Source organism: Ochotona curzoniae, unplaced genomic scaffold (genome assembly GCF_017591425.1).
Source record: "Ochotona curzoniae isolate NIBS_2020 unplaced genomic scaffold, NIBS_Ocur_1.0 contig_517, whole genome shotgun sequence".
Lineage (NCBI taxonomy): Eukaryota > Metazoa > Chordata > Mammalia > Lagomorpha > Ochotonidae > Ochotona > Ochotona curzoniae.
Genome location: NW_024466454.1, coordinates 1,062,991 through 1,089,762, shown reverse-complemented (window position 1 = coordinate 1,089,762; position 26,772 = coordinate 1,062,991). Strand labels below are relative to the sequence as shown.

General features: G+C 35.7%; 1 protein-coding gene across 20 annotated transcripts in view; it reads right to left on the bottom strand.

The window, feature by feature from the left end:
• The window catches only part of SOX6 (SRY-box transcription factor 6), a 472,980-nt gene that overhangs the window by 111,613 nt on the left and 334,595 nt on the right, over positions 1 to 26,772 (bottom strand). For 11 of the 20 annotated variants that reach the window (XM_040989053.1, XM_040989045.1, XM_040989056.1 and 8 more), the window contains 3 exons: positions 19,824 to 19,947; positions 9,244 to 9,323; positions 7,621 to 7,743 (listed from right to left, as the gene is read on the bottom strand). In XM_040989053.1, coding sequence (XP_040844987.1) covers positions 7,621 to 7,743; positions 9,244 to 9,323; positions 19,824 to 19,947 — 327 coding nt within the window. The remainder of the gene's footprint in view (positions 1 to 7,620; positions 7,744 to 9,243; positions 9,324 to 19,823; positions 19,948 to 26,772) is intronic. The other 9 variants (XM_040989047.1, XM_040989043.1, XM_040989051.1 and 6 more) reach the window with 3 other exon arrangements.

Genomic DNA, 26,772 nt, shown 5'->3' with positions numbered 1-26,772 from the left:
TTCAAGCTGACTTGATGGTTGCCATCAATTATGCATTATGATGAAGGACTGAAATTAGGGAGCACACAATGGCATTTTAATGCACATAGCACCCAGTACTGAGTATGCAGTAGATGTTAAGTGCTTGTTTAATCACATGTGATAGTGCAAAAAAATCCTTCCTTAATACTATGTATGTTTGGAAGATAATAACAGAACCCAGTTATACTCATAGCTCTTTTCATAATCCTTACAATTCAAAATAGTTTTTAAAAAGAGATGATTGCAAATCAGTACTTAAACCAATACAAAATTTCTCTGAATTTCCAACTTCTATGTGTTTCCATAAGCATCTAGACCTATACATATGAACTCTTCTATAGTAAACAGAAAGGACTAAAAGAGCAGAAACAACTAAGTGCTAGCTCTTGTCACTGGAAAGCCAAGCCCTCATCTGAGACTCGCCTGGGATGGAAAACACACACCATAACTTCTCAATTTTTTAAATTAAGTATAATTTAAAACTTATTTTGTGGGCCTGGTGCAATAGTGTAGTGGCTAAAGTTCTCACCTTGCATGTGCCAGGATCCCATATGGATGCTAGTTCTAATCCCAGCAGCCTCGCTTCCCATCCAACTCCCTGCTTCAGGCCTGGGAAAGCAGTCAAGGATGGCTCAAAGCCTTGGGACTCCTGCACCCATGTGGGAGACCTGGATGAAGTTCCAGGCTCCTGGCTTCAGATCAGCTCAGCTCAGCTCCAGCCATAGTGGCTGTTAGGGGAGTGAATCATCAGACGGATCTTTGTCTCTGTCTCTCATCCTCTCTGTATGTCTGACTTTTCAATAAAAATGAATAAATCGTTTTTTAAAAAACTTATTTTTCCCTGTTGAATCTGAACCATTATCTTATGGGTAAAAATGCTTAATCACATCTTATTTCTGATGTCAGTTTCCTTAATGCTTATTAATTTGACATATAGTTGGAAACACTAGCAAAGCATTTTCTAAAACTTACAATGTTTCACGTTCAAACTTTCAACACTTATATTTTATTAATCACTTCACTGAATTCCCAGGTTCTTCATTACAACATATGTTTATACAGATACACACTAAAACTGAAAATAATACTTTACCTGTCACTGTTCTAGAAACCGTTACTGACTACAAGCAGTCTATTTAAGCCTGAATATACTATTGTGCCATTAGCCATGGGGGATTGCTTCCAGATTTCTCCTCAACACCATGGATAACAAAATTCTATGAATATTTAAGTTATTTTTATGAAATTATCTGATACGTCCATATAACCTATCTTCATACTCTTCCATGCTTTAAGTAATCTCTAAAGTACCTATAATGCTTAATATAATGCAAATGCTGTACAAATAGTGGTTATACTATATTCTTTAGGGAACAATAACAAGAAAATTGTGTGTACGTTCAGGGTAGGTGCAATTTTTAAAACATAGCTTCTCTCTGTCTTGTTTGAATCCAGAGATGCCGAGTCTGTGCATACTGGAGATCTGCTGCACTCACACACCCAGGGACTCCCTGCTGAGTTGACTAATTAGTGGGGCTGGAACTAAATAGCTGTAGGTGAAAATCTCACAATAGGAGAAACAGAAGACTGCACAGGTCCTCACTCCAGAGTCCTATGTTCCTACACAGCCTGCTCAATGAGTATAGCTGAATACCTCACTGATCAAACAACCTTTAAAACCTATTTATTTATTTAAGGAAGAGAGAAACAGCAACAGAAAAACAGAAAAAGAAATCTGCCTTTTTGTTTGCTCTCCAAATGACTGCAATAGTCAGGGTGGGATCAGGAAGCAGCCAGACCCTGGAGTCCAGTGCTCAGTCCTGGTCTTCCATGTGGGTCACGAAGGCCCAAGGTATTGGGCTATCCTACCCCACGTGCATTAGCAGGGAACTGGACTAGAAGTGGTACAGCTGGAACTCAAAACTGTACACTGCTATGGGATGCTGGTATTACAGGTGGTAACTAAGTTGGCTGTGCCACAATGGGAGGCTCTAATTAAGTAACTTTTAACACACTGAATTGCAAGGCTTGTGTGAGAAAAGACAACTTGCTTAGCTTTCAAGCCCTATGCTGAAACTAAATGAGAATCAGATTCCCTAAAGAGCATCCAGTTTACCCAATGTTTTAATGTGTGGGTGGGTGTAATCTGCTGTTTCACTTTCCGCAACGACAAGGCATGCTTGTAAACAGTAGGAACTATCTTTATATTTGCATTCTCTCTGTTCATTATTTCTTGAGGTTCATCAGGATTCATTTAGAAACTGCAAAAATTGTTTTGCTCTGGAATGAAAATTCATTTATACAGAATGCATTCTACAGACTGAGCACTAGATCAAACTTAAAAAGTCTTCAAAATTGTTTGGGTCTCAGATAATCATCAAAGAACATTTATTCACTTCTTATTTTTTTTCTCTACAAATACTATAGCAAGAAACGCTGAGAATTCCATAATAATGAAATGAGTTCAGTTGTTAGTCTCAGCTACTCTGCTTCCAATCCAGCTCCCAGATTTGTGCCTGTGAGGTGGTAGGTGAGGGCTCTGGGACTTGAGTCCCTACCACTCACAGAGAAGACCCAGAGGATGCTCCAGTCTTGCTCAGCCTTTGGAACGTGAACCAACAGATCTCTCTCAATTTCTCTCCTTCTCCCTCTCTTAGTCTCCTTTTTAAAAAAAAAATGAAATAATTAAACCTTAAAAGTGATGGAACAAGCTTAAATTTGGTGAGTGAAACTCTACTAGAGTAGAACTGATCCACAGAAGCACTCTAATCAAAAAAATTAGAGTAAATTTTACTGCCATTATGGTGCTGCAAACTTTTCAACCTATTCTGATGATGTTTAAGTTGCATTTGCTGAAATTAAATACATGGTTTATTGTCCTATTTACTATTCACAATTCTGAGAATATGTTACTGTGTTCTTTTTACAATGAAAAAAAAAAAACCTGAAGAGTTATTTGGAGAACAGTTCAAGACATCATAGCAAGTAATAGTGAAAACCCTAACTTAAGGTTCTAATTCCCTAAGTGGAGCTCATTCCATTAGTCCACAGCTCATGTAATCCCGGCTATAATGGTCCTCTCAAGTTCTACCACACTCCTAAAAGTCATGAAAAGAGTCAAAGGGGATAAGTGAAGCCTGATTAAGAAAAAACAAGCATTTTCCCTCAACGCACATCCCCATAGTTGGCATTCTTAAAGCCCGCTTTGAATCAGTGCTTTCCTCTTTCACCATCGGGTAGCCAGTAATAGGTCACTCTAATCAACTCTTTATTCAGTTCTCTTCTGTATTAGAAACCACAGCCTCCTAATGCCCTCCAGCAAAGCTAATTCACACTCCTATTTCCCTGTAGCACTGAGAAATGTTTACAATTGCAAATAAGACAAGAGTCGGAGCCAGTGCAACATCTAAATACAGTATCATAAGGGTTCAGGCTGGAAGTGAAATACAAATAGAGCATTCCAGATACCTATGGTTACTTCTTCACTTTCCATTTGTTGCACAGAAAATTGACAATATCATTTAAACAAAACATGTGCATATGTTCACTTTTGCAAAAACTTCAATTGTTCTCCTTTATCATTGCAAATTGGGCAAGACTTTTATAGTTTCATTTAAGAGTGACTTATTGTTGATAGGTTTTTCTTAGTACTTTCAGGCTCTAATTATATTCCTTTTCTAAAATCTCCTCTAAACCACACAGAAAGCCCATGAAATGAAAGTGAAAAAACATTTGTATTGATATTTTAATTTTCATGGACAATTCTTTCATTTAGAATATTATCCATGTTATCCTACCAAGAACCACTCTTAAAATATGTTCCAACTAAAGCTTGGTAGGCTTTGAATGCACGATAAAAATCATTCTCTGAAGCTAATGAAGACAGAAGCTCTGCCTGTAACAATATTAAGTTTGTTTTCTCTGGTGATTCAGAGAAGTGAGCAATCTGTCAGTAATACATTGAGTGAAATTACTTGTCTTGTAGGAATAACTGCTGACAGTCACTTTATCTTAGACTGACCCAACATTTCCCTGTTGCTGACAAACAAATTACTACGTCTAACTTCGAAAAAGTAACTAGCCTACTTTAATTTTGATTGGTCATTCAAAATCCCTTATACATGTATTCATTTGCATTCCTTATTACACATATATATGTATATAATATATATAACATATATCATATATGTTAAAGGTAACAGAGTATTTTGGGGACAGGCTTAAGCTAAGAAGTAATGGGGTGGGGGGAGATAATGAAAGAAAAACCTACCATTGGAGCTAAGAAAAAGCACAGTTCAGCCTCTTTTCAAGACTGTTATGTGGAAGAAACTGGTAACTGTGACTATCCAACATTAAGACTGGCACTGCTGCCAGGGACTGACTGGGTGAGTGAACACATTACCCAGACAGTATTGTAGGAATTAATTTTCTTCAATAAAGTGCTTTTTAAGCCTCATATATTTCACAATCTAAACATATGTCACTGTTTCATAAACAAAATAAATGGATTAAAATAATACATTGCCAATATGCTGACATGTGGAGATATTTTAATTAGAAATTCTTAAGCTGTGTGATACTTAACTGCTATATTTGCTAAAGAGAAGCATGCATCATTTAGTAAGAAGGCACGAGACAGGTGTATCATTTTGCATATGGTATCAGATTGTGTTTAATAGAAGCTGCAACTTTGAAACGACATTACTTCCAATTAAAAACAAAACTAAACTAAAATAAAGGCCATCATATTGAATAGTTACCACATAAAATGAATCAATACATGAAACCTTTTTTCATTTTATGTAGAAGGCATTCAGAGCATAGTTTCTGAGATAATATTTCTACAGAAATAATCTAACATCATAGCTATTTAAACGCTATATTTCCATGACTGCCTCATTATCCTAGTTTCCTTTCCTTAACATTCTTTTTCACTTACTTAAGGACCAATGCTAACAAAGCTAAGGAAAGCAAATGGCAACTAGTTCTGAAATTTATAAGGGTGAGAGAATTGGAAAAGGTAGTAATATAATATATTGTTTACTATAGCAAGCGCTTTCTGTTCTCTAAAGGTCAAAAGCATTGTAAGCTCAGAGTTACAGTTTCTGATTGTTCCCAGGGTTAAATACATTATCAAAATTAATGGTTCAAGTCCCTCAACCTTCAGATATATGAGTATTCATGTCTCCATCTGCTGAACTGTTCAACTAAAAATAGCATTCTTTGGCCTTCTCTCTCCTAATATTGTGCCCCCGAGGCACTGAAAGCCATGCCTCAGATCAGCACAGTAGTATTTTTCAAATGGTCTTTGCTGCATCTTCCTTATTTTAAAGAAAACAAAAATTGGGTTCTGGATTATATTAATGTAAGGAGGGTCTTTGCATTGCAAATACTTTTTCTCTACTTATTATTAAACTTCAGGCTTCTATGGTACAACTATAAATGGCATTAAGATTTACCCAGGGTGATTTATATTAGAAATAGCAATCTTTGAAGAATCAATGAACTCTAACATTAGGTAGAGAGGACCAATACAACAGAAGTGAAAGGAAAGGAAAACAGGGATACGTGTATTATGGGATTTACCTCCTAGGAATGTTTGTTCAGACACAGAACTTGTTGAAACTACTGGTAATACTTTCTCAACATCAATAGTTTATCATAATCATGCTTGTGACATTCTTCCTTACACTCGAGGGGGTAAAACTTGGCTAGAAAGGAAAGCAAATATAAGGCAAGATATTATTTACATTTCTCTCTATCTTTGTTCAAGATTTAAAATGTTATTGTTTAGTAGCTTGGATGTGGCTGTTCATGGATATTCTAACAACAGGGACACTCACACCAGAAAAAATTAAGAAACCTGCTTTTTAAACAACGCTAGCTTAGTCTAACCAGTATACTATGTAAGAAAACAGATCGAAGGCTTCCCAACACGCAGGAAAGAAGGTGGGAAAATGGAAGCAAAAAACAGTAAACACAAATTTGGAAATTCCAGTTAGCCGCATTTAAGCTGTAAAGATTGGTAGGTTCTTGCTTTTACACATTCTCTATCTAGTTAATTAAAGAGACAGGACAATGGCATATCCGTGTTCCTAGATCAGCACTGTTACAGAACTCTGCAACCCTGGTGCTCACATGCATGTCCCTGTGGCTTCCAGAAACCAAACTCAAATTTAATTTGACACACCAAGAGTCGTTAATGTTGTGTGGTGGCTAGAAAAAAACAAACTCCGTTTAAAAAAAAGAAAAAATTTGAGCAGAAACTTTGCTAAAGGTAAACCTGATGGGATATAATGAAAAAAAATTCAAAGTGGAGGAAATCTTGAGGCTGAGCTAAGGCTACGTGCATTCACATTATTCTAAGGACTCGCAAACTCCTCAAGCTATCTTGAATAAGCTCGCTGTCACCATACAGAATACCTAACTCCAGCAGTCAAAACAAAGTAATATGAAGGAAGTCACATTTGATTGTGTAGAAGACAGCAGATACTCCGTCAGAATGTGTCTGGTCATGCATGAATGGAAATCCACTGTCTGCCTTTTATATCAAAGTTAAGGAAAGAGGAAGGCAGCCTTTCCTTGCTTGCTTTCCCTGCTCGCTCAAGGTAGCCCGTAATCCTGTTCTGTTCCTTCTGCTGAGAACAAAGCATTTCCTGTCATTCTCCAGCAAGGAAGATTCAAAGCAGAGAGACGATAATGTCAAAGGAACCTTCTATTGATTACACAGTGCTTGAACTATACAGATCAGGAGAGTTAATAGGCTATCAATGCATAGACTTCTACAATGTAACTATTTGTTTTGTGAGTTGAGTTTCCCCAAATCAAAGTGTGCTTCAGTCTGAAGTGACTTCTTTCTGGTTTTTATTTGTTTTTTAATCAACATATTGCTGACAACCCTCCAATATCTGAATCTCGGAGAGTGATCTAATGACACAGAGAGGTATTAAGTTTGAGATTGGAGAGATTTGAGATTGGACTGGTTTCCATGGCTGAAAAGGACTTGCTTCTCATGATCCACGTAAGATCCACGTAAGCAATCTCCTCCCTCAAACTCCATAAATGGATAAAGAGGAAGAGGACACTATATAAGTTTATGATATAATAAGCAACCAGCCACATTCAAATACTCTGAGACAACTAAGTCAGGAACATCTGAATCAAGTAGAATTGAAATTAATAGCATTGCTTAAATAACTCCTTGAACCTCAGCTGATTTATCTATGCAAGAAGTATATTTTATTAAACATATAAGGTTAAAGTTGTTTAAAATTTCAAAATATTTTTTAAATACTGAACATTGTTATGTGTAAGAAAAGGTGAAAGTGAGAGAAAAAATATCTTTCAATACCATCAAATGTAAAATTTTGCCTAAATATATGTATAAACATATAGTAATAACCCAATTCAAAGACACATATTTAGATTTGCCCTTTTCTCTGAAAGAAAAGCAGCAAAAGAAGAACCTCCTTAGGAATGAAAACAAAAAAGAAAGATTTCAGTGTTTAGACTGTGCCGCTTGGAAGAAAAAAAAAGCCTAGACTTTGACTGAGCAATCCAGTCCCCCACCCAATGAAGCACCAGTGGAAGCGTTCATACCTCAATTTGTTTGTGGTTGTAAGAGTGGCCACCACCATGTTCAAAGGTGTCCAAATTCCTGCCAAAACGGTCACTTAGGCCCTTTAGCCTTGGGTTAATTTGTGGGTGGGAGACATGACCCTTCTGTTTAGTAGCACATTCAGAAAAAAAAAAAAGACAAAACATACTGTCAGAACTCATGGAAACCGAACACATATTTGTAAATCCAGGGTATTGACCACATCAAAGAATGGAAAGTAGAAGGCTTAAGACCCAGCCTCTCTGTTTTACAGAAACTTTCTTTTAGGATCAAATAGTGGTGTTGCCTTCTTTGCATCCAAGTCAAGAACACAGTCTACAGCACAACTGTAGAAGGAGCAAGCTAGCTCCTATGAAAGGAGAAGTCTACTAGGCGCACCAAGAAGGACAAGGTTTTTTGTTTGTTTGTTCTGGTTTTTTTTTTGCTTTTGCAGCTTTAGTAAGTATTCCAATGTTAGCAGCAGAAAGTGAAAGTTTGCAAGAGGGACAGGGCTATCTCTGCTCACAAGCAATGTTTCTAGCTCTGCAGGGAAGCCTGGAATGGGTGACACTTTCATGTCTTCATGGCTTTCTGGATGAAGTTATAGCAAAAACATCCATATACTGCGAAAAAACCCCTCTTTATTGTCCCAGTGGAAAAAGTCCAAAGTAGTGTTTTCTCACGTATGGTCATTGTGCTTTCTTGTTACCTTCAAGTTATATTGAGAATAGCAGCAAAGAAACAAAAATACATCACCAGTTGCCATTCCACTGATGATTTAAGAAAACTCTAAAATAATTAGAGCTTAAGAATAAAAATTCTCTTTAATCAACAGTCCACTGTATTGAAATTCGTTATTACAGCACACATACTAAATATTCAAACAGCAAAGGTTTGACTTATTTTGATTACCTTAGCTGCTTGATTTTGCTCATTGAATATCCAATTATATTTTAAAAACCACTTTTTTTCTTAAAACATTAATTTAAGACTATAAATATAACCTAGTTCTATCCCAAACTCCTTACTTTACTGTAAAGGAGATAAAATACAAACATTTTCTTCACTCAGCTTTCAAAAAACTTTCTCTCTCAGTTTAGTTTAATAAATAAACAACACAAATTCGGAACCATATCAGATTTTGACCCCAGAAAGGAGGAAGATATTTGGTGATAATGTGTTATCATTTTATCAAATAATTACCAAATAATTTATAAGCAACAATCTCTGTGAGCTACAAGAAGGAAAATATTCAACATCATTTTTTGTTTTCTTACTTAAATATGAAAGCCATCTGGAAATACTGGAGACATGATTGAAAGCCTGATAAGAAAAACGTGAATATATCCAAAAAGAAAGAGTCATAAAACGTGTAAGACTATTAACGCACTTAAGAGAGAATACATACTCCTAAGTTTTATTGTCAATTTTCCTGTAAAAATGCTGAAACTGGCAAGTTTCTCTTCTATTTGCAGCAGGGTGAGTACACAAGGTGTTAATCCTTTTGGGCTATGCTTAAAACATTATTTAACATCCAGGCCATTATTTAGCATACAGCTGGTTAGCAGTTTTTTTTTTACTAAAGTACTGGCTCCTCTCCCACATTTTTTCCTTCTGGCACTTACCTGGAGCTGTAAAGGGCTGAGTCCAGAAGCAGCAGCAGCTGCCATTGTTGATGGAATGAACTGTACAGGGTAGTTATCACCTGTCGGAAAGAACAATGCATGCAGGTTTAGACAATGCACAGGCAATCACAGCAGACAAGTACAAACATGGTCCTTGGATCGCCCGAGCTTTACAACATTGCTCTAAGCCCAAACATCTGCAGAGACAAAAGACTTAGTTGGGCACAGACTTGCAGTGCTGCCTTGGAACTTTTGTTAACAGATAGCTGGTAGGCAAACTGGCAAAACATGAATGCTTAAAAAATTAAATGCGCAATTCAAGCATGTTCACTCCATTACAAATCTTGTAATACATCATTTTTTAAGAGTAAAAAAAATATCTTAAAGCCAGGCTGACACTCAGCACACAGTGAAAGCACTGAGGTTTTCATATTAGAACAACTGAAAGTTTTGGCTTGGGAGGCAAAGCCAATTATGAGAGGCCCAAAAAGGCGATGAGCTATTAACTGACACTAACCTAAAATTTTATTTTTCTAAAAAAAATAAATAAAAGGAGTTGGAGATAACAACTTGTGCAATCTGACAGGGATGAAACAACATCTCATCTTACCTCACAACATGTATAGACACCACTTTTTTTTTTTTTCTGAATGACTATCTGGTACTGAACTGGTAGGGCTGAGTACACAGTCATGTACTATTGGTACAAATCTGTCGACAACTTTATTACACAGACACCCAGTTTACATGGGATGTCTGAACTAAAATTCAGCTGAGCCCAATCACGGGACAGCACAGATTAGTGCTACATCTTAATGAATTTTTAAAACTCCAATTCAATATAAGGAATGGGAACAATTCCTATGATTTATGAACATGGGATGAGCACAAACTTGAAGAACCAAGAAGATGATGAGGAACATATCAAGTAACAGAAAGAAAAATTAATATCTGTAGCTAAATTGTACAATACCAGTGATTTAATACAATATCACTTTGGCTTTAGCTACTTATTTAAAGTCGGCGTTATGTACTATCTCTAGGCTATATTTTAATAGGCTGTTCTTCCACACATTTCTGACATTTATACTAATCATGCTGTTTAGCATGAACTTTCCACACTGAAAGCTGAATATAATAATGAAGAGACAGTGTATAAAGGATCACAGGATGACTAATAATGGTAGTCAACCAGAAAGCAAGAAAACCTCTTTATTTGCAAGGTCACTAGAACCTGGAACCTTCCAGGTGCCCCCGGTTGCTTGGAGCTCATCCTGTTTGCCTCATGAAGTGCAACTCAGCTGGTCCCGTGTAAATGTTAAGTTGCTTTCACTTTTAACAAATTGTTAGCTTCTAATCTACACAGTCTCTTTGCATCATATCCATAATACCTCATCAGACCATTGAGCACAGTGTGTGCTTGTACACAGTCCAGTAACAATTGGCTTCTGATTGCATATGGAGTGCTGCTACAATGCTTTCACTAACACTATATTGTGCTGGTCTCCTATGGAGTAATGTTCAAAATATCTGATCTTGCTTTTTCCCTTCCATGAGGTTGATTTTGGTTTCCGGTACTGTATGAGGTTTTTCTTTCTTTCTTTTTTTTTTTTTTTTTAAAGATAACTAGGCCAAATTATTTTTATAGCAAATGACTGTCACTTTATGCTTAAATAATTCTACTGATCTTCTTGATATTTAGGCTAAATTATGTGAAGAAAAGAATAACCTAATCTAAGTCCAATGGCATTTCTTCGGTTCATATCAGATCTTTAAAAAAAAGCACGAAATGATGCTGAATTAATGATGCTTCAAAAACAGGGGGGAAAAATCACCATTTCAACCATCAACATAGACTGCCTCCCAGAATATTTTAGAGCTGTTCTTTCTTTAAATATCATGCATTATTCATATGAACTCTAAACCACAACACCCCCTCCCTGTAAGTTTAATACCAGTTGCTTTATTTGTACTAAAACATTTTTCATGTCAAACATATTTTTAAAAATCAAACTCTAAAAGAATTCCCTGGGGCACTCCTTTTTTCATAGCTGTCATGCTTCTATGCTATGAAATAGCTGACTTTTTTTTTTCATAGTTTTTGGCTTGCCAGTTAATTTATTACTATCTCTACCACACCCTGCAGTACTCTCCAGCTCACCTGCTAGCTACAAACAGCTCTCCTTCCACTGCTGACAAAACATATTTTAAAAATGTTTTTAACCTTTTTGCTGGGTTGCTTCTACATATCTGAGTGAAATCTTTAGAAAGCTATTTCTTCAGAACATATTATATTGATACTAAGAGTAAAAATGAACATATTACAGTAACAAAAGTTTATCACAGATGATACTTAGAAGAGAGAGGGACAAAAAGGCAGGGACAAGAGGAGGTTTAAAAGCAAAAGAGAAACCCGTAGGAACTACAAAAGAGTTAAGAGAATGAACTTTAATCCATTTTTAAAAAATAACAAAGTCACACATTTCTCTCCTACTCCTATCTTGTTTTTTGATTTTTTTTTTCTATTTAAGAGTCTATCAAGAAAACGTTCTCAGTGTGCCTGACTTGGCAAGAAATCAATCAACAAGTTGCAGCAATGTTTTGCGTTTTTTTTTAATTTGTCTCTGAATATGAAGTGCTTGCATGAGGACCCATTCTTTTTAAATTTAGACAAAGGATAAGTGAAGCCTGTTGGAACAGGAAAACTTTAGGCATCATTGTGATCTCACCCTTGCTACCTCCAATCTAAGAAGGCAACCTCCAAACACTAACTGGGGAAAGAATACCCGTTTGGCAAATTGAGTTTTCCAGCCTTCTAGATAATTATAACTGGCTGGATTTATCTAAATTGTTATACAATGTATCAAAACAGGATCTTAAAACTATGGAAAATTTTCTTAATGTTAGTTTCACATGTCAGAACAACCGCCTCTGGAAATCAAAGCTGTCCCACAACAAGAGTCCTTAGCAAGAGAAAGTCAATTATTTCATTTATCACAAATGTAATGAACACATCACAATTGTATATATTTATGGGAGGGGGCAATGTGGTTTTCAAACACATATAAAATAATGATCCAATCAGGGTGATCTGCATTTTTAAAATCATTTATAAATTCCTGGTGTTGATAACATTCAAAATCCTCTCTCCTAGCTATTTTGTTAATGAATATTTTCTTAACCACAGTCTCCTTACTGTGATATTGAACTTATTCATCCTGTTTGTATTTTGAGACCCTTAATCCATTTTCTCAGAGAGAACACATTCTTAAACGAAGGCGAAACTTAAGATAATCTAGTCACAATAGAAGAGAAGCAGGTAGTAGGGATTTACGATTCATTAGATTCAGCCTAACTCCAGTAGGAATATTTCAAATATGTATAACTCTGACACAAATTCCTATTTTTTTAAAGAGCCAATAATATGGTAAGAACTTTCCATTTGCTTTCATTCTTAAGAAAGATAAGTTACTGCAATTGTTGAGTATAAAAAAATATGTTCAGATATTAATACTTTGGAGAAATTACTTAGAGAAGTTGGGAGGAGTAGGGGAAGAAAAAAGAACAAAGATTTGACTTGAGGATTCTTTACGAAGATCCTCAAGGAGAGAATCTATGTTATACCTCATTTCCCACTCTTCAATGCATATACTAAATATTCATTTTTACAAATTATTCTGTGTTGGCTTCACAGAATAATAAGTTACCAGGTAACCTACAGACCAGGGCGAGTTATCATGTTTGCTACACTTCAGAAATACCTGAATCACCGATAACAAAGAAAAGTTGGAAACAATATGTTACATAGATCTCCCTGAGATACACACAGTCAATGTAAGAAAACATTTGTGAAGACATTCTCTCTATTCTGTGAAGGAATGCCAGAAGTCTTCTCTTGTATTTGTCCAACATCACAGCATAGCAAGTGTTAGTGGGTAATAGTTGAATTCTATTTAGAATTCTAAAGAATTACAAAATATTTAAAACTTTAAATTATTCTTAAGGATAAACACAAGAAAATTAGTAAAGATTGGGATATGCACTGCTGAAACCACTGTGCTCTCATTTTTTCCTAGCAATGTTTCCTAGACTCATCAAAGAACAGATAAATGATGATTTCTGATCGCAAATTTGTTTTAAGATCACCTGCACTGTTTTACATACCTTCGAAAATTCTGGCAATCAAATATAATTAATTTCTTCACTTATTTCGAAATCACATCCAGACATTTCAAACTTGAAAACCAAATAATTTTTCACAACAGCAATTAAATAAGATAATGTGAATGACATGGTACTAAAATATCCCCTTCATAAGAAACCAATCTTTAAAAAACTCTCAATCTTCACTTCTTAGTTATAACTAATAACATAGCTTCCTTACATGAAGGAGTAGTGAAAAAACCTTGACTTTGTCATAAAACTAAACTACTTTATACGAGTTACCATACTTTTTTGCTGGTCCTCAAAGTTTTCTTTTGAAAATTAGGGTACTGATATGAAGGACCCCAGGAATGCTTTGATTCCAAATAGATTGATTTAATTAGTCAAGTATTTTAATAGCATTTATACACCTCTAATTTGCAATACTTTGGAAATATGCCAAGCAAGATATAATTTGGTTAACTCCACAAATATGAATCATATTCTTTACAGCATAGAAAAAATTTATATTTTTCTTAAGATCTCACACACTTAGGTTATGTCCTCAAGAGTAGGGAATGTCACATCAGTTTACATACTATCTCCACTATTTTATGGATGCAAAGTCTAGAAAAATTAACATTTTGAGGTTTTTCTTTTACAAAATAGAGATAATAGCCACCTACTACTACCTAAATCTCAGAGTTGCTATAAAAATTAAATAAGATTTTATACACAGATACATCTGTAAGGAACCATTTCTTAGCAGATAAGTAGCACTCAATAAAATGCTAACAAACAAAAGAATTAAAAAGCATTAGGTAACCATTGTAACAGATACAAACCAACCAACTAGACAACTTACAAGAAATAGGAGATTTCATAAAATAAAAGAATAACCTAGCTGATTCAGGAAGAAAAAGAACATTTCAACAGGTTTATAGGAAGAGATCAAATCAGTAATCAAAAAGCTCCCAGCAACCAGATGGCTGCACCAACGACTTTTACAAAGTGTTCAAACGGTTAACACTGACTCTTCAAACCTGTCCACAACTGAACAGGGAACACTTCCTACCTTATTCTGGAAGTCAGCATTTTCTAACACAAAACAGATAAAAACATCACGGAAACAGAAAATTATAGGCCAATACCTTTTCTGACTATAGTTGTAAAAAATCTCAACAAAATATTAGCAAATCAAATATAATAGCACATTAAAATATTATTCACCATGACAAAGTAGGATTTGCCTGAGGAATGCAGAGATGGTGCAACATAACAACATGTTTGTACAACATCACAGCACAGCGAGAATTGGTGAGTAATAGGCGAATTCTATTTGGAACCCTAAGAATATTTAAAACTTCAATTTGTTTTAAGAACAAACATAAAAATTTAGCAAAGACTGAGATAATCATTGATGAAATCACGGCACTCTTTTTTTTTCTAGTAATTTCTCTATGACGTGTCAAAGAATAGATCAATGATGAACAGATTTTTGATCCTAGAACTCTAAGATCACCGAAATTGTTCTTAATTTCTTCATTTATTTTATATCTGCATGTAGGCCTTTGAAACCTGAGGTAGAAAAAGGAGTAAGAAAAGACGTGATTATCTCAATCAATGAAGGGCATCTGACAAAAATCCAATAGATTTCTATCATTAAAAACTCTCTTTAAACTAGAAATATATGGAAAATTCCTCAGGATGGCAAAGAAGATTAATGATATAAACCTGATGTTTAAAGACAAAGCTTTCTTCCTAATATTAGGAACAAGAAAATGGTGCTCACTTTAACTGCTGCACTGTACTGGAAATGCCAGTCAGTGTTGTTAGAAAAGGAAACCAGATAAAAGGCCTTGGTAAGGAAGAAGTAAGTCTGCTTTTATTTGAAGATGAGATATATTTATATCATATATATTTTATCTAAACATATAATTTGATAATATATAGAAAATACCAAAGAATCTATCAGAAAGTTACTACAACTAATAAACAAATTCAATCAACAGGCAGTGTGGAAAATAAACAAAACTCAGCTGTGTTTAAACACATTAGAAATGAAGAACCAGAAAGGAAATTAAGAAAAAAGCAATTCTATTTGCAATGGCGTTTAAAGGAACTGGATACTTTGGAATAAATTTATCCAAGGAGCTGAAGGACTTTTAAGATGAAAATTACAAGCCATTGCTGAAAGAATACATAAACTGAAAGAAATGTGACTTCCTGAATAACAACATTTAGTACTCTTAGGATGTCAATACTGCCCAAAGGCATCCACAGATTCAATACAATTCCTATCAAAATCACAACAAACTTTTTTCACAGAAATGTAGCAGCCATTCTCAAGGGGCCATAACAGATAAAACAGTCTTGAAAAAGAAGAAAAAAATTGGAAAATGCACATTCTTCCTACCAATGGACAGTAATTAAAACTGCATGGTATTGGCCAAAAGACAAACATATGGACCAATGAAGCACAAATAGCAGCCTAGAAATAAGCCATTATATATATGGCCAATGATTTTTGACAATGGCACAAAATTATTTAATGGAAAAAGGGCTATCGTCTCAACAGATGATGCTGAGGAAACTACTACACCCACAAAGATACATCCAGTTTTTATATTTTACATTTCGTTGTACCTTACACCAGATATAAAAATTAATTCGAAAGTTGTAAAAGTATTTGCTAAAACTATTTTAAAAATTGTATTCTAATACAGAGGTAAATTATATTGTATACTAACAGAGGCAAATCTTCATAAGTTCTATTTGACAATGGTTTCATCATGATGATACCAAAGGCACAGGAAACAAAAGAAAAAAATTGAAAAATTACATTACATAAAAATTAAGAACTTTTCTGTACCAAAGAATAACTGAGAGGAAGGCTAAATAACAACCTAAAAGCACCAGAGAAAAGGTTTGTACATCATATAACCATTATGCTATTAATAGTCATCGTTTCGTAAGAACTCACACTCAACAAGTCAGTTCTCAATTGGACAAAGTACTTAAGTAAAGTGTTCTTCAAAGAAGATATAAAAATGTCCAATAGTCACCTGAAAAGATGCTAAACACCATGAATCATTAGGAAAATGCAAATAAAAACTATGATGAGGTGTCACTTCATACCTAGTAGGATGACTACAGTAAAATTTTTCCAATATTGGAAAATAAGTGTTGGTGAATACTGAAAGAAATTGGAACCCTCTTACATTGCTGATAGGAATGTGAAATGACTATCTGCTCTAGAAAATAGTTAGGTGCTTTTTCAAAAGGTCAAACATAGAAATCATAATATGACTCATCAGGCATTCCTACATACATATCCAAAAGAGCTGAAGGCAGAGACTCGACAGATATTTGTAAATCAATATTCACAGAAGTGTTGTTCAGGATAGCCAAACTATACAACAACCAAGTGTCTGTCAACAGAGGAATGGTATCCAAAACGTGAGATATACCAATAAAATAATATTATTCAGTCATTGAAAGGAATTAAAATTTGATATATGTTATTACATGAATGAACCCTGAAAGCATGCTTATGAAACTGTGTCAGATGCAGAGGATAAATAGTGTTATGATTCCTTTTAAAGGAAGTCCCTAAATAATCAAATTCGCCACAAAAGATAACAGAGCTTCCTAGAGGCTAGGGATGTAGTTACAGGGAGAGTTATCAATTACTGTACTGTATATTTCTCCAAAAGAAAATTAAAAGTAGAGGATTTTAAAAATATTTTCAGTTATAAAGAAATGTTAAGAGATAGATATTTTGGCTAATCTAAGATTCTTTGTACACAAAAATTATTTTAAAGTGGTTCAAAATAATTTGTTGCACTACCAGTAGAGGAATTTTATGCTCTGGAGGCCAAACTGGCAGAGTAGACTACTTTTGGACTGCTATCTGGACAAGCAACACTTTGTTTTTTTGGCCCCAAGCTGATGACTTCATCTTGAAATGTACGTAAGGGATACATTACACATTTAGAAGACAGTGGCTTTGTCGCACACGAATGCCTTGAAATGGCGGCATATTTTTTTAATGCTGCTCATAAACGATGAGCATGAGCAAATGCTACCTTGGTCTTAATATATTAAAAGATAAATTTCCTTTTTCACTCCCTATCCACTTTCCTATAACCTGGAATAATTCCGTGGCATTTATGTCTTCAGCTGATTGAATAACTACCTTGATTTGATTTGAAGAGAGCAAGTACCACATTCGGGTAATGTTCTGAACTAGTGTTGGGACAATATGAACAAACATGTAAGAGACAATGAGCCATTGCTCCCCTCTAAGTAGTTTAACCTATAGAACTGGGCATATCTGGATCCCAGACAACAGCAGTCACCTAACCCAGCCACACATACCTTGGTGCTAAGTTCTGGCTAATTAAATTCTTTGACATAATTTAGGGGTCACCAGAAAATACCTTTTTGCCAACCTTATTTTGATCACAGATATTCCCACCTTATCTGAGTTTTGCCACGAGAATCAAACTACAGCTCACTGCCACAGGACACTACTCTACCTGCACTCTGCTTAATGCCAGTAACCAAGGGCTGCACAATAGCGGGCCAGTGCCTGTCTTCCTCTTGGTTACATGCTACAAACTCGCTGATTTTTTTTAAGATGTTTTCTTACAAGTGTTCCAGATTCATTGAATATATAGCAATATTTTCTTCCAAAATAATAATAAAAAGCACTATCTTTTCAACACAAGTAGTTGAGGAATATAGTTACAAGATGTCTATGTTCAAGGCACAAAACAAGGCCCACATCTGATGTGGATCTATGAAGCTTTTACTGTAAAAGACATGTCTGGTATCACCTCGCTTATTTTAAAAGTTCCTAGGACTGATGCAACAGTAGCACCTAGCTTCAATTAAAAAAAACTATATATATATATATATATATATATATATATATATATATGCTTCCTTCAATGTTGCAAGAAGTTGAGATGAAGAAACAGTTCAGAATAAACTACACATATTTAGGGAAGAGGTGAGCTACTGCACTGACTGAACACACTCTCTGACAAAATACTTACACACTCCTGCCCTAAAACAGATGCCAGCTTCATAGGAAATACAACTTTCTTTAAAAATTTTTTTCTAAGGAAAATATATTTTTAACCATTTGAACACCATAATGTTGTTTTTACTCAGGTCTCCAAAACTGGCAACACAAATAGCAGGTTTGATTCACTTGAGTCTGGAGAACTGAAGCACCCCTTAGGTGAACCAAACCCCTTAGCAGCACTATTCCTTAACCCTCTATCTTTTTTTTTTTTAAAACAATGAGAGAATTTCTCTACCAAATGCAAAAAGAGTGAGAAAAATAATCAACAGCAGTAAGCAATTAAAATAAATATTAAAACTCAGGTTTGTTTTTATGCTATTCATAAGCTTCCTTACTCAGAAGTGATTTATATGTTATTATTGCCTTCAGTATATTAAAACGTTTGCCTTTGTCTGCTTGATAAACCACACACACAAAGAAAATGTTGCACTCAGCTTTAGGGGTTAATATAATCAGGTTAATATGTTAAAAAGAACTTGACACAGAAATTATTAATGAGTAGAACAAGGTCACTTCTTCTGAGCTGAGGTCACTTACAAAGAATGCACAACTGAAATTAAGGTTGACTTTTATTTACTTGACTATCTTCTTGCATTGGATTCCTTTGGCAATGTATCTTTAAACATTTAAAGCCCTGTTTACAAGGAGGCTCTGAACGAAGCTTCAAACCATTATGCCCTTAATTGAATTCCCCAGGAGTCCAGCAAACTCAGAGGAATAAAGAAAATTCACAACATTTGCTAAATCATCTCAAAACATATTTCACTGCAAGGTTATACGACCTGTTTTTTGAGGTTCGAAGATGAATAGGAAAATGTTATTGGATGCTTCATTATTGAAACTAAAATCAAAATGAATCTTACCTATTAGTGCTAAGTTAATTGAATCAGACCAATTTTACTCTAGTGAAGACTAGTTTTAACTTTTTTTTTTCTGAAACAAATCTAACTAGCAATCAAGAACAGCAAATATACTGTATGTTGCCACTTTCCTAGAGTATAAAAGCTCTTAGGGGTAAGATTTTAATCAGATAAAATTATTCACAGGCAAGTTACAAGAGAGAACTGACAAAAATTTGCTAGTCCCCAAGGAAAGCAGCCTTTTATCTGTGAACTTGCAACAAATTCAAGTGGAAGAGAAAGTCAGAATTACTAACAACTAATTAATTTGTCACAATAACCCCTGTTCCCAATTCTGATATTACTTTGACATAAACTTTCACAGTTGTTGGTTTTTTTTTATTCACAGTCTTCGTGTATGTTCTTATGCTTGTTGTGACTACTGACAAGAAAAATGTGGATCTGAGCATTTCCAAAAGAACGTGAATTCTCTCTCTACTTACCTGGTTTGTACGTGATTCCAGGGGGAAAGAGGAATCCCTGTTGGGCAGCGGCAGCTGCTGCCAGGGTCCGCTGGTCATGTGGAAAAATTGGGATCATGAGCGGAGGCATGTGACCCTGAACCTGCTAAACAGAAGAGAGTCTATGATCAGACAGAGAGCAGATGTATGCCAACAAAGTATTTGTTTTTCTCTCCTTGTGGTGTGCTGCCACACACAACAACCCACCTCTATTTTCATTCCAACTCGGCAATTTGGGAAAATTCAGGCAAAATTCTACAAAATCCTTTCCTAGATGCTAGTGGTATACCCAAGAGGCAGCTTTATGGTGAATTTGCCCCAGCGCCACTTCCACCAAACCACACTCAGTTCTTTTTCTTTCCTTTCTTCTTTCTTTAAGCAGAGAACTAATTGAGATGAATTTGTGTCTTATACTTTACAACCTAAAGAGGTTTTGCTCCTTCGCCTGTGCTGCTTTCTGATTTTTATTTTCAAAATAATATCTTGTATCCCTGGTCAGAAAATTCTAACTGCATATATGCCCAAAGCGGTGTCTGTCCAATTCAGGTCCCTTATTTCAAAACCTCACTGCATTATGTCAAACATATAGCTCTTCAGATTTAAGGCTACTTCATCTTGGATCCCAATTAAACTAATATTCTTTGCCATACACACCTTGATGTAACATATAAATTGCGTGTCTGGCTAAGAGGTTTTACAGCTTTATGCACTACCATGTAGCTCAGTAATTATGGAGTTGTATTCAGAGAATATTTCATAATAAATCCTACTATATCAAATTTCATTTGACCTCAATAAATGTATCAAAGAGCACAAAAATGCAAACTAGAAAATCTTCACTCTATATCAGTATTTGTTTTCCACATAAAGGAAGTAAGAGCCATGACTGAACCATGCTTGTGGAAATTACATTTTTATTTCCTAGCTCCCTTCTGTACACTCTGCATGCTACCCTGATTCTAACCTAGCACAACAGAAAGGTTTGTCCTGGCTTTCAAGGCACACTTTGTAGATTAAACTACAGGGATTTTTTATTTTAAAGATCAAAACTAAGATGTATCAAAAGATATTACCTTGAAGCTTAAACAGGCTCTTTGGCCTCTGCAATATAAGAGGGCTGTATTGTCTTTTGTTTAAGATCCAACTTTTTAGAGCAATTCTATCAACCTTAAACTCATGCTCTGCTCAAATTCCTAAAGCTTCTGATGACCCTATTTAAATAGCACCTTGTCCTGTCCATGTTCCATCCACAACCAGGGATACAGTACAAAAATGTTTCTCTGTGGGTCTAGGAGGTTTCATTTACCACCAGTTTTTCTCTAGGGGAAGTCCTAAGATGTGGGTTAATAAAGGGCAAGCAAAAACTAAACACTTTACAGTATTTTTCTGAATTCATTTCTCAGGAAAATCAACTTATAATAAAAAGGTCTTTGTGCAATTACTACCTTGCCAGTGGGGCGTGAAAGAAACTAGCTTTGAACAGCTATTTCTTCCATTTCAGCTGAGGTAAGCCTCAGTTTTGAACACAGGGGTACACACTTAGCATGCTTAAATTGGAGTGATCCCCTTGTGCCCAGGCGTTGCCTTTAACCCTGGGGAAAAGCACTGGATTTGCTGTTCAGCTTTGGTTTGTTGTGATCTGATGCAGACTTGTGATGTCAAAGATAAATGCACTGGTTGATGTCAAAAATAAAATACAGTGTATTTTGTGGTGACTACTCTTCAGTGCAAGAGTACATCACAGACTTTAATTTCATTTTCTTTTAATACTATGGTCCTAGATTCTCGCTTGAACATACCATTGAAACCTTACTCTCCGAGGACAGGTGATAAGGAAGTGAGGACTATGCATGTCATATTTATTTGTTCTTACCTGCATTCATGCAACAAACATTTATTAAGTTACTATTATTAGTCAGAGATCTTAATAATTAACTAAAAAATTAAGAATATTTATTAGCTTTGGAAAGAAAGTTTGACGGTTTTCTTCAAGTATGTGAGGGAATAACATCTGGAAGCAGGATTAGATTAAGATTGGCTGTTTATAAAGAGCAAAACTAGGTTCAAAGGAAGAGATTTTATGGATTTTCAGTTCAAAAAATAATCTCCTAGTAAACAATTCAAACATCAGTTGGCATCTTTTCTGAGAAGCAGTCAAATAAAAGTCCAACCAGCCTCCCCATATATCAGCGATGTTCTCAAGTATATACATAACTAGACACCTGATTAGGTCATCACCAAGAGGGCCTGTCCAACATTGTAACAATACAGTCGTTTAAAGTCAACATTAAGACGGCCGTATGACTACGGCAAGTCCTTTATTCATTCATTTATGAGAACTTAGGGCATGCCTACAGAGGTTTCGTTGGTAAACAAATCTGAACTATAATCTATACACTGCCATTTCCTTGGCTATGTCACCTTTCTGAGTCTATTCATATTTCCTCATGTAAAAACAGAAACTAACTATACTCTCACTTGGTGATTATGAGAATTAAACAGATAGTAAAGGTAAAATGTGTGACATGGAACTTGATGTAACAGTTAACTATTTAATGCTGTAGTGAATAGATCTATGTTCTTTTTTGTGTGTGTAGACCGTAATTCAGCACTAGGAAATTATTCAGACTCATAAAACAAGAAAGAGTGGATCTTACCCATACCTACGCTTTAAGAAAGAAAATAAGAACCAAAAAAGAAAAGAAAAGAAAAAGATTCAGTTCATCAGGCAGAAGCTTGTTACCATGCCTTATAGAGTTATTATCCCATCTAGAACATCTAGACAACTATGAAAAAGAAGAGGTGGAACTACAGAGATTCTGTGAAGATACATACGGGGAGTTATTTAAACATTATTCCTTAAATAAGATTTTCTATTGTAAAGGTAATTTTTATCTTTACAGACTCTGAAGATCCTAAGACAACAACACATGAGGGACAAGATGGTAATTCTTGAATGTTGGTGTCTAAACAAATTGCTATGTGATTGTGAACAGTAATAGCATAACTAGGGATGGCATCTAAGGTCATTTTAATGCTAAAGAGCTGTAGGTATTTACTACCAACATAAGCTGAAGGAATTTCAGAAAGTTCTTTTCTATCTATAAAAGTCCGCAGAATACGATATGCTAGAAACTTTAAGTGCTAAGTACCAGCCAAGCAGCTGCCCTAACAAGTTGAGAGACAAAATAAATAAGGATAAGGATGGAAGACATTACAAAAGCAATAATAACAACAGAACTGCAGAGTTGGGATGGAGCTTACAGCTGATCAAACCTGGTAATCTTCCGAGTTGGGTATTTGACCAGCAGCATCACTAATATCTGCGAACATTTTTAGAAAGTAAATTTCTTGGGCTCTTCCCCGTATCTTTGGATTCAGAAACTTGTGATTGGGTCCAATAATCTAAATGTTAGACTAAAATTGAGTCTGCAGCAGCGACTGGCAAGCTTAATGTGCATCAGAATCAAGCATAGGATTTGTTAGCATACTGATTGCTTGGTCCCACCCTCCGAGTCTCTGAATTAGTAGATCTGAGGAGGGGCCACGGAGTACATTTCTAACAAGCTCCCAAATGCAGCTGGTGCTGCTGGTCTAAGGATCATTCTTCAAGAACCACTAATGTAGTCCAATTCTCACAGTTTACTGACCAGGCAACAGATGGCTAGAGACGCTAAAAGATACAAACCTAAGGTTATATTGCCTATTACAGATCCGGGTCTAAAGTCCAGAGCTGCTGATCACTCTTCCCAGTGGCTTTTTCCATTACATTACATGAACCCCAATGACAGGAAAAAAGAAGTCAATTGTAAACACTGATAGAGCAACGAAAATCTGGAGGTCTCCAGATCAAAATAAATTTGTGTTTCATGCTATACTGTTTGAGGCGATTCTGCAGTATGATGTTATAAATGCTGTTCAAGTCTAAATGAAGTCCAACTTTGATTTTTTTTTTTATCAAGAATGCACTTGAGCTTAGTATCTGCCTTCAATAATTCAAATAATTATAATGGATTCCTTAACCACGATCACTCAGTTCCAAGTAACAAAACAGACCTTATTTTAAGGAAATAATGTTGTGACAATTGAAGGTGTCTTGTATTAACGACAACCTGAAACGTCCAATAGCTAGGGAGAAACTACTGAAGGATGGTGGGAAAAGATCTTCTTTGGGCCCTAATTACAGAAATCATGATAATGACTATAATAGCTAATATTTTCCAGCATATGTCCTGTATGCTGAGCTTTGAAAAGTGATTACAAGTCCTGTCACATTAACTCCTCAAACTTCAACAAGGTACTTACTTGCATTATCCTTACTTAATTAGACAGACAAAGTCATAAAAGATACTTTGTCCATTAAAAGCTGGTAGAGGCAAATTCAAGTCTAAGTAAAAGTAAGTATTCTGTTAGGGCTCAAGTTTGTACTTTTAAGAATCTATTATTTAACCATGAAGTCATTTTTTGTTAAACAGATAATAAGGTGATAAGTGATACATTTCTTCACGGTAATAAATATCTGACTGCTGGGCAGGCACAGTGCCTCAGCAGGCTAACCCTCCACTCTGTGGTGCCGGCATCAGCGATGGACACTGGTTTGTGTCTTGGCTGCTCCTTGTGGCCTGAGAAAGCATCGGAGCAAAGCCCAAGTCTTTGAGCCCCTGCATCCACATGGGATAACTGAAAAAGCTTTTGGCTCTTGACTCTAGATCAGAACAGCTCTGGCAACTGTCGCCATTTGGGAGGCAAGTCAGCAGACAGAAGATATTTCTGCCTCTCCTTCTCTCTATAAATCTGCCTTGCAAATCAAAATAAATAAATCTTTTAAAAACAAAAACAAGAATTTCCATATTTTCATTCCATAGGAATAAACAATAAATGTAATAAATAATCATATATATCCTTAACTTGGTGTCTTCCATAGCAAACAAGGTATTGACGTAGGCACAATTCAACGATACTATTCACATTCCCTTCCACTGTTAAAGAATTTCTATCTTAAAAATTAGAGAGAGTAGGGTCCAGTGTGGTAGCCTAGTGGCTAATTACTCATCTTGCATGCAGTGCTATCCCATATGGGTACCAGTTTGTGTCCTGGCTGTTCCACTTCCCATCTAACTCTCTGCTCATGTCCTGGGAAAGCCTTGGGACCCTGCGGGAGACCTAGAAGAAGCTCCTGGCTCCTGGTTTCAGATCAGCTCAGCTCCAGTTTCAGCTGTGGCCAATTGGGAAGTGAACCAGCAGACATAAGCTCTTTCTCTCCTCTCTGCAAATCTTCCTTTCCAATAAAAATAAATAAATCTTTAAAAAAATTGGTGAGAGTAATGAGGATTCATGAACATTCTCATTACCATCTTCCATAGAGTGCTCACCAGGAAGAGTCAGTACAAATGATGTAAGTGGAACATAGGAATGCAAGCAAGGATTTACCTATCTCTTAGTTTTTCATTTATTGCATTTGTTAGAAGATCTTCAATTGAATATGGGAAACAAACAGAAAGCAAGAGTAAGGCAAGAGGAAAAAGGAGGAATCCGAGCTTGGTAGTCACAGAGGAGCCACATAAACACTCAGAATATGTTCTTCTAGAAGTTATGGATTACAATCATTGCGCTGAGCACCAGTGCTTGGGATAAATAATACTGAGGATTCATGAAAAGTGTACCAGGTCCTGGAAAATGTAATCTTGCTTCTTTTTCCTTCCTATTATTCTGTTTCCCTATTGGATGATGTGCCAGGAAGGACAGTTACACTGAAAGATTTAATCTCTAAAAGTACTCTAACTAAAGAACAAAAAGTAACTCCTTAGTGACCAGCCTCCACATGTCTTCCACAGATATCAAATTTCAAATAGAATGTTTATTTCCCTTGAAAGAATAATTTTCCCTAAGCACAAATTTAGATATTTAATTACCCTATACATAATGAGGCAAAATGAATTTTGTTCACACAAAGAGTAAAACCTGATGTTGCCAAAATGTATTTGTGAATGCGGAAACTGCAATATTTTTATTGTTTTGCAAGTAAGGACCAGCTGCCTGGTACCCAACTTAAGCAAGAATTGAAAAATCAGAACCCCATTGTCAGTGCTGCTGAGTACATCATGAAAGTAACAAACACCTCTCTGAAAGCACAATGTCCATTAATTCTGAACTGCCACCATCTCTGACCAAAGTGTTTCCCCTTTGCTGGGGGTGGGGGAACATTCTTGATCTAATCGGCCGCATGCCCAGAAATTTTAATTGCTCGTGTGTTCCTCACGTCTTTCAGAGAATCAAGACAGCAGCAGATGTGTGTGAAACACTTAGGTTCTGTCTCTTCCAATTCGTAACACAGCATTGTTGCATCAACACTTATCCTCTTTGTTTTCTCTGTGCTAAGTTGTTGATGATGCCATTTTTTTTTCTTTTTCTTTTTCTATTTGCCATCTGCCCCAGAGCTTCATTAAAGATACATGAATGGGCTAACTGGCCTGATATCTTGTGAGGAACAGGTGCTATTGTTTGTCCCTGAAGACTTGCACTAAAGATACAACTCAGAATGCTTGGGAAGGAGCATCTGCAGCAGTCAGGGAGCAACTTGGCAGAGACCTGGCTGTGTACTAATACGCAAACAGAGAGACACTCGGGGAAGCTCATTGTCTCTTTCATGAAGAGCATTTAACTTCTTTCAAGTCACTAACTATTTATACTGAAAATAATGTGCACATTAATGTTGATTACTGAATTGAGACCCACCATCTGAGGTCTTCTGTTTAAAAAAAACCATTTTTTTATTTCCAGAGAGTCAGTACTCATTAATTTAATTGGAGAAATCTTTAAAATTGCAGAAGGAATGCTTCCAATTATGTACAACATGACATGGTGAGGAGAGACAGGTTCAAAAAAAATACAGGTTCAAGAAAAAAAGCTGAGAGGAAAGAAGGTAAAAGAG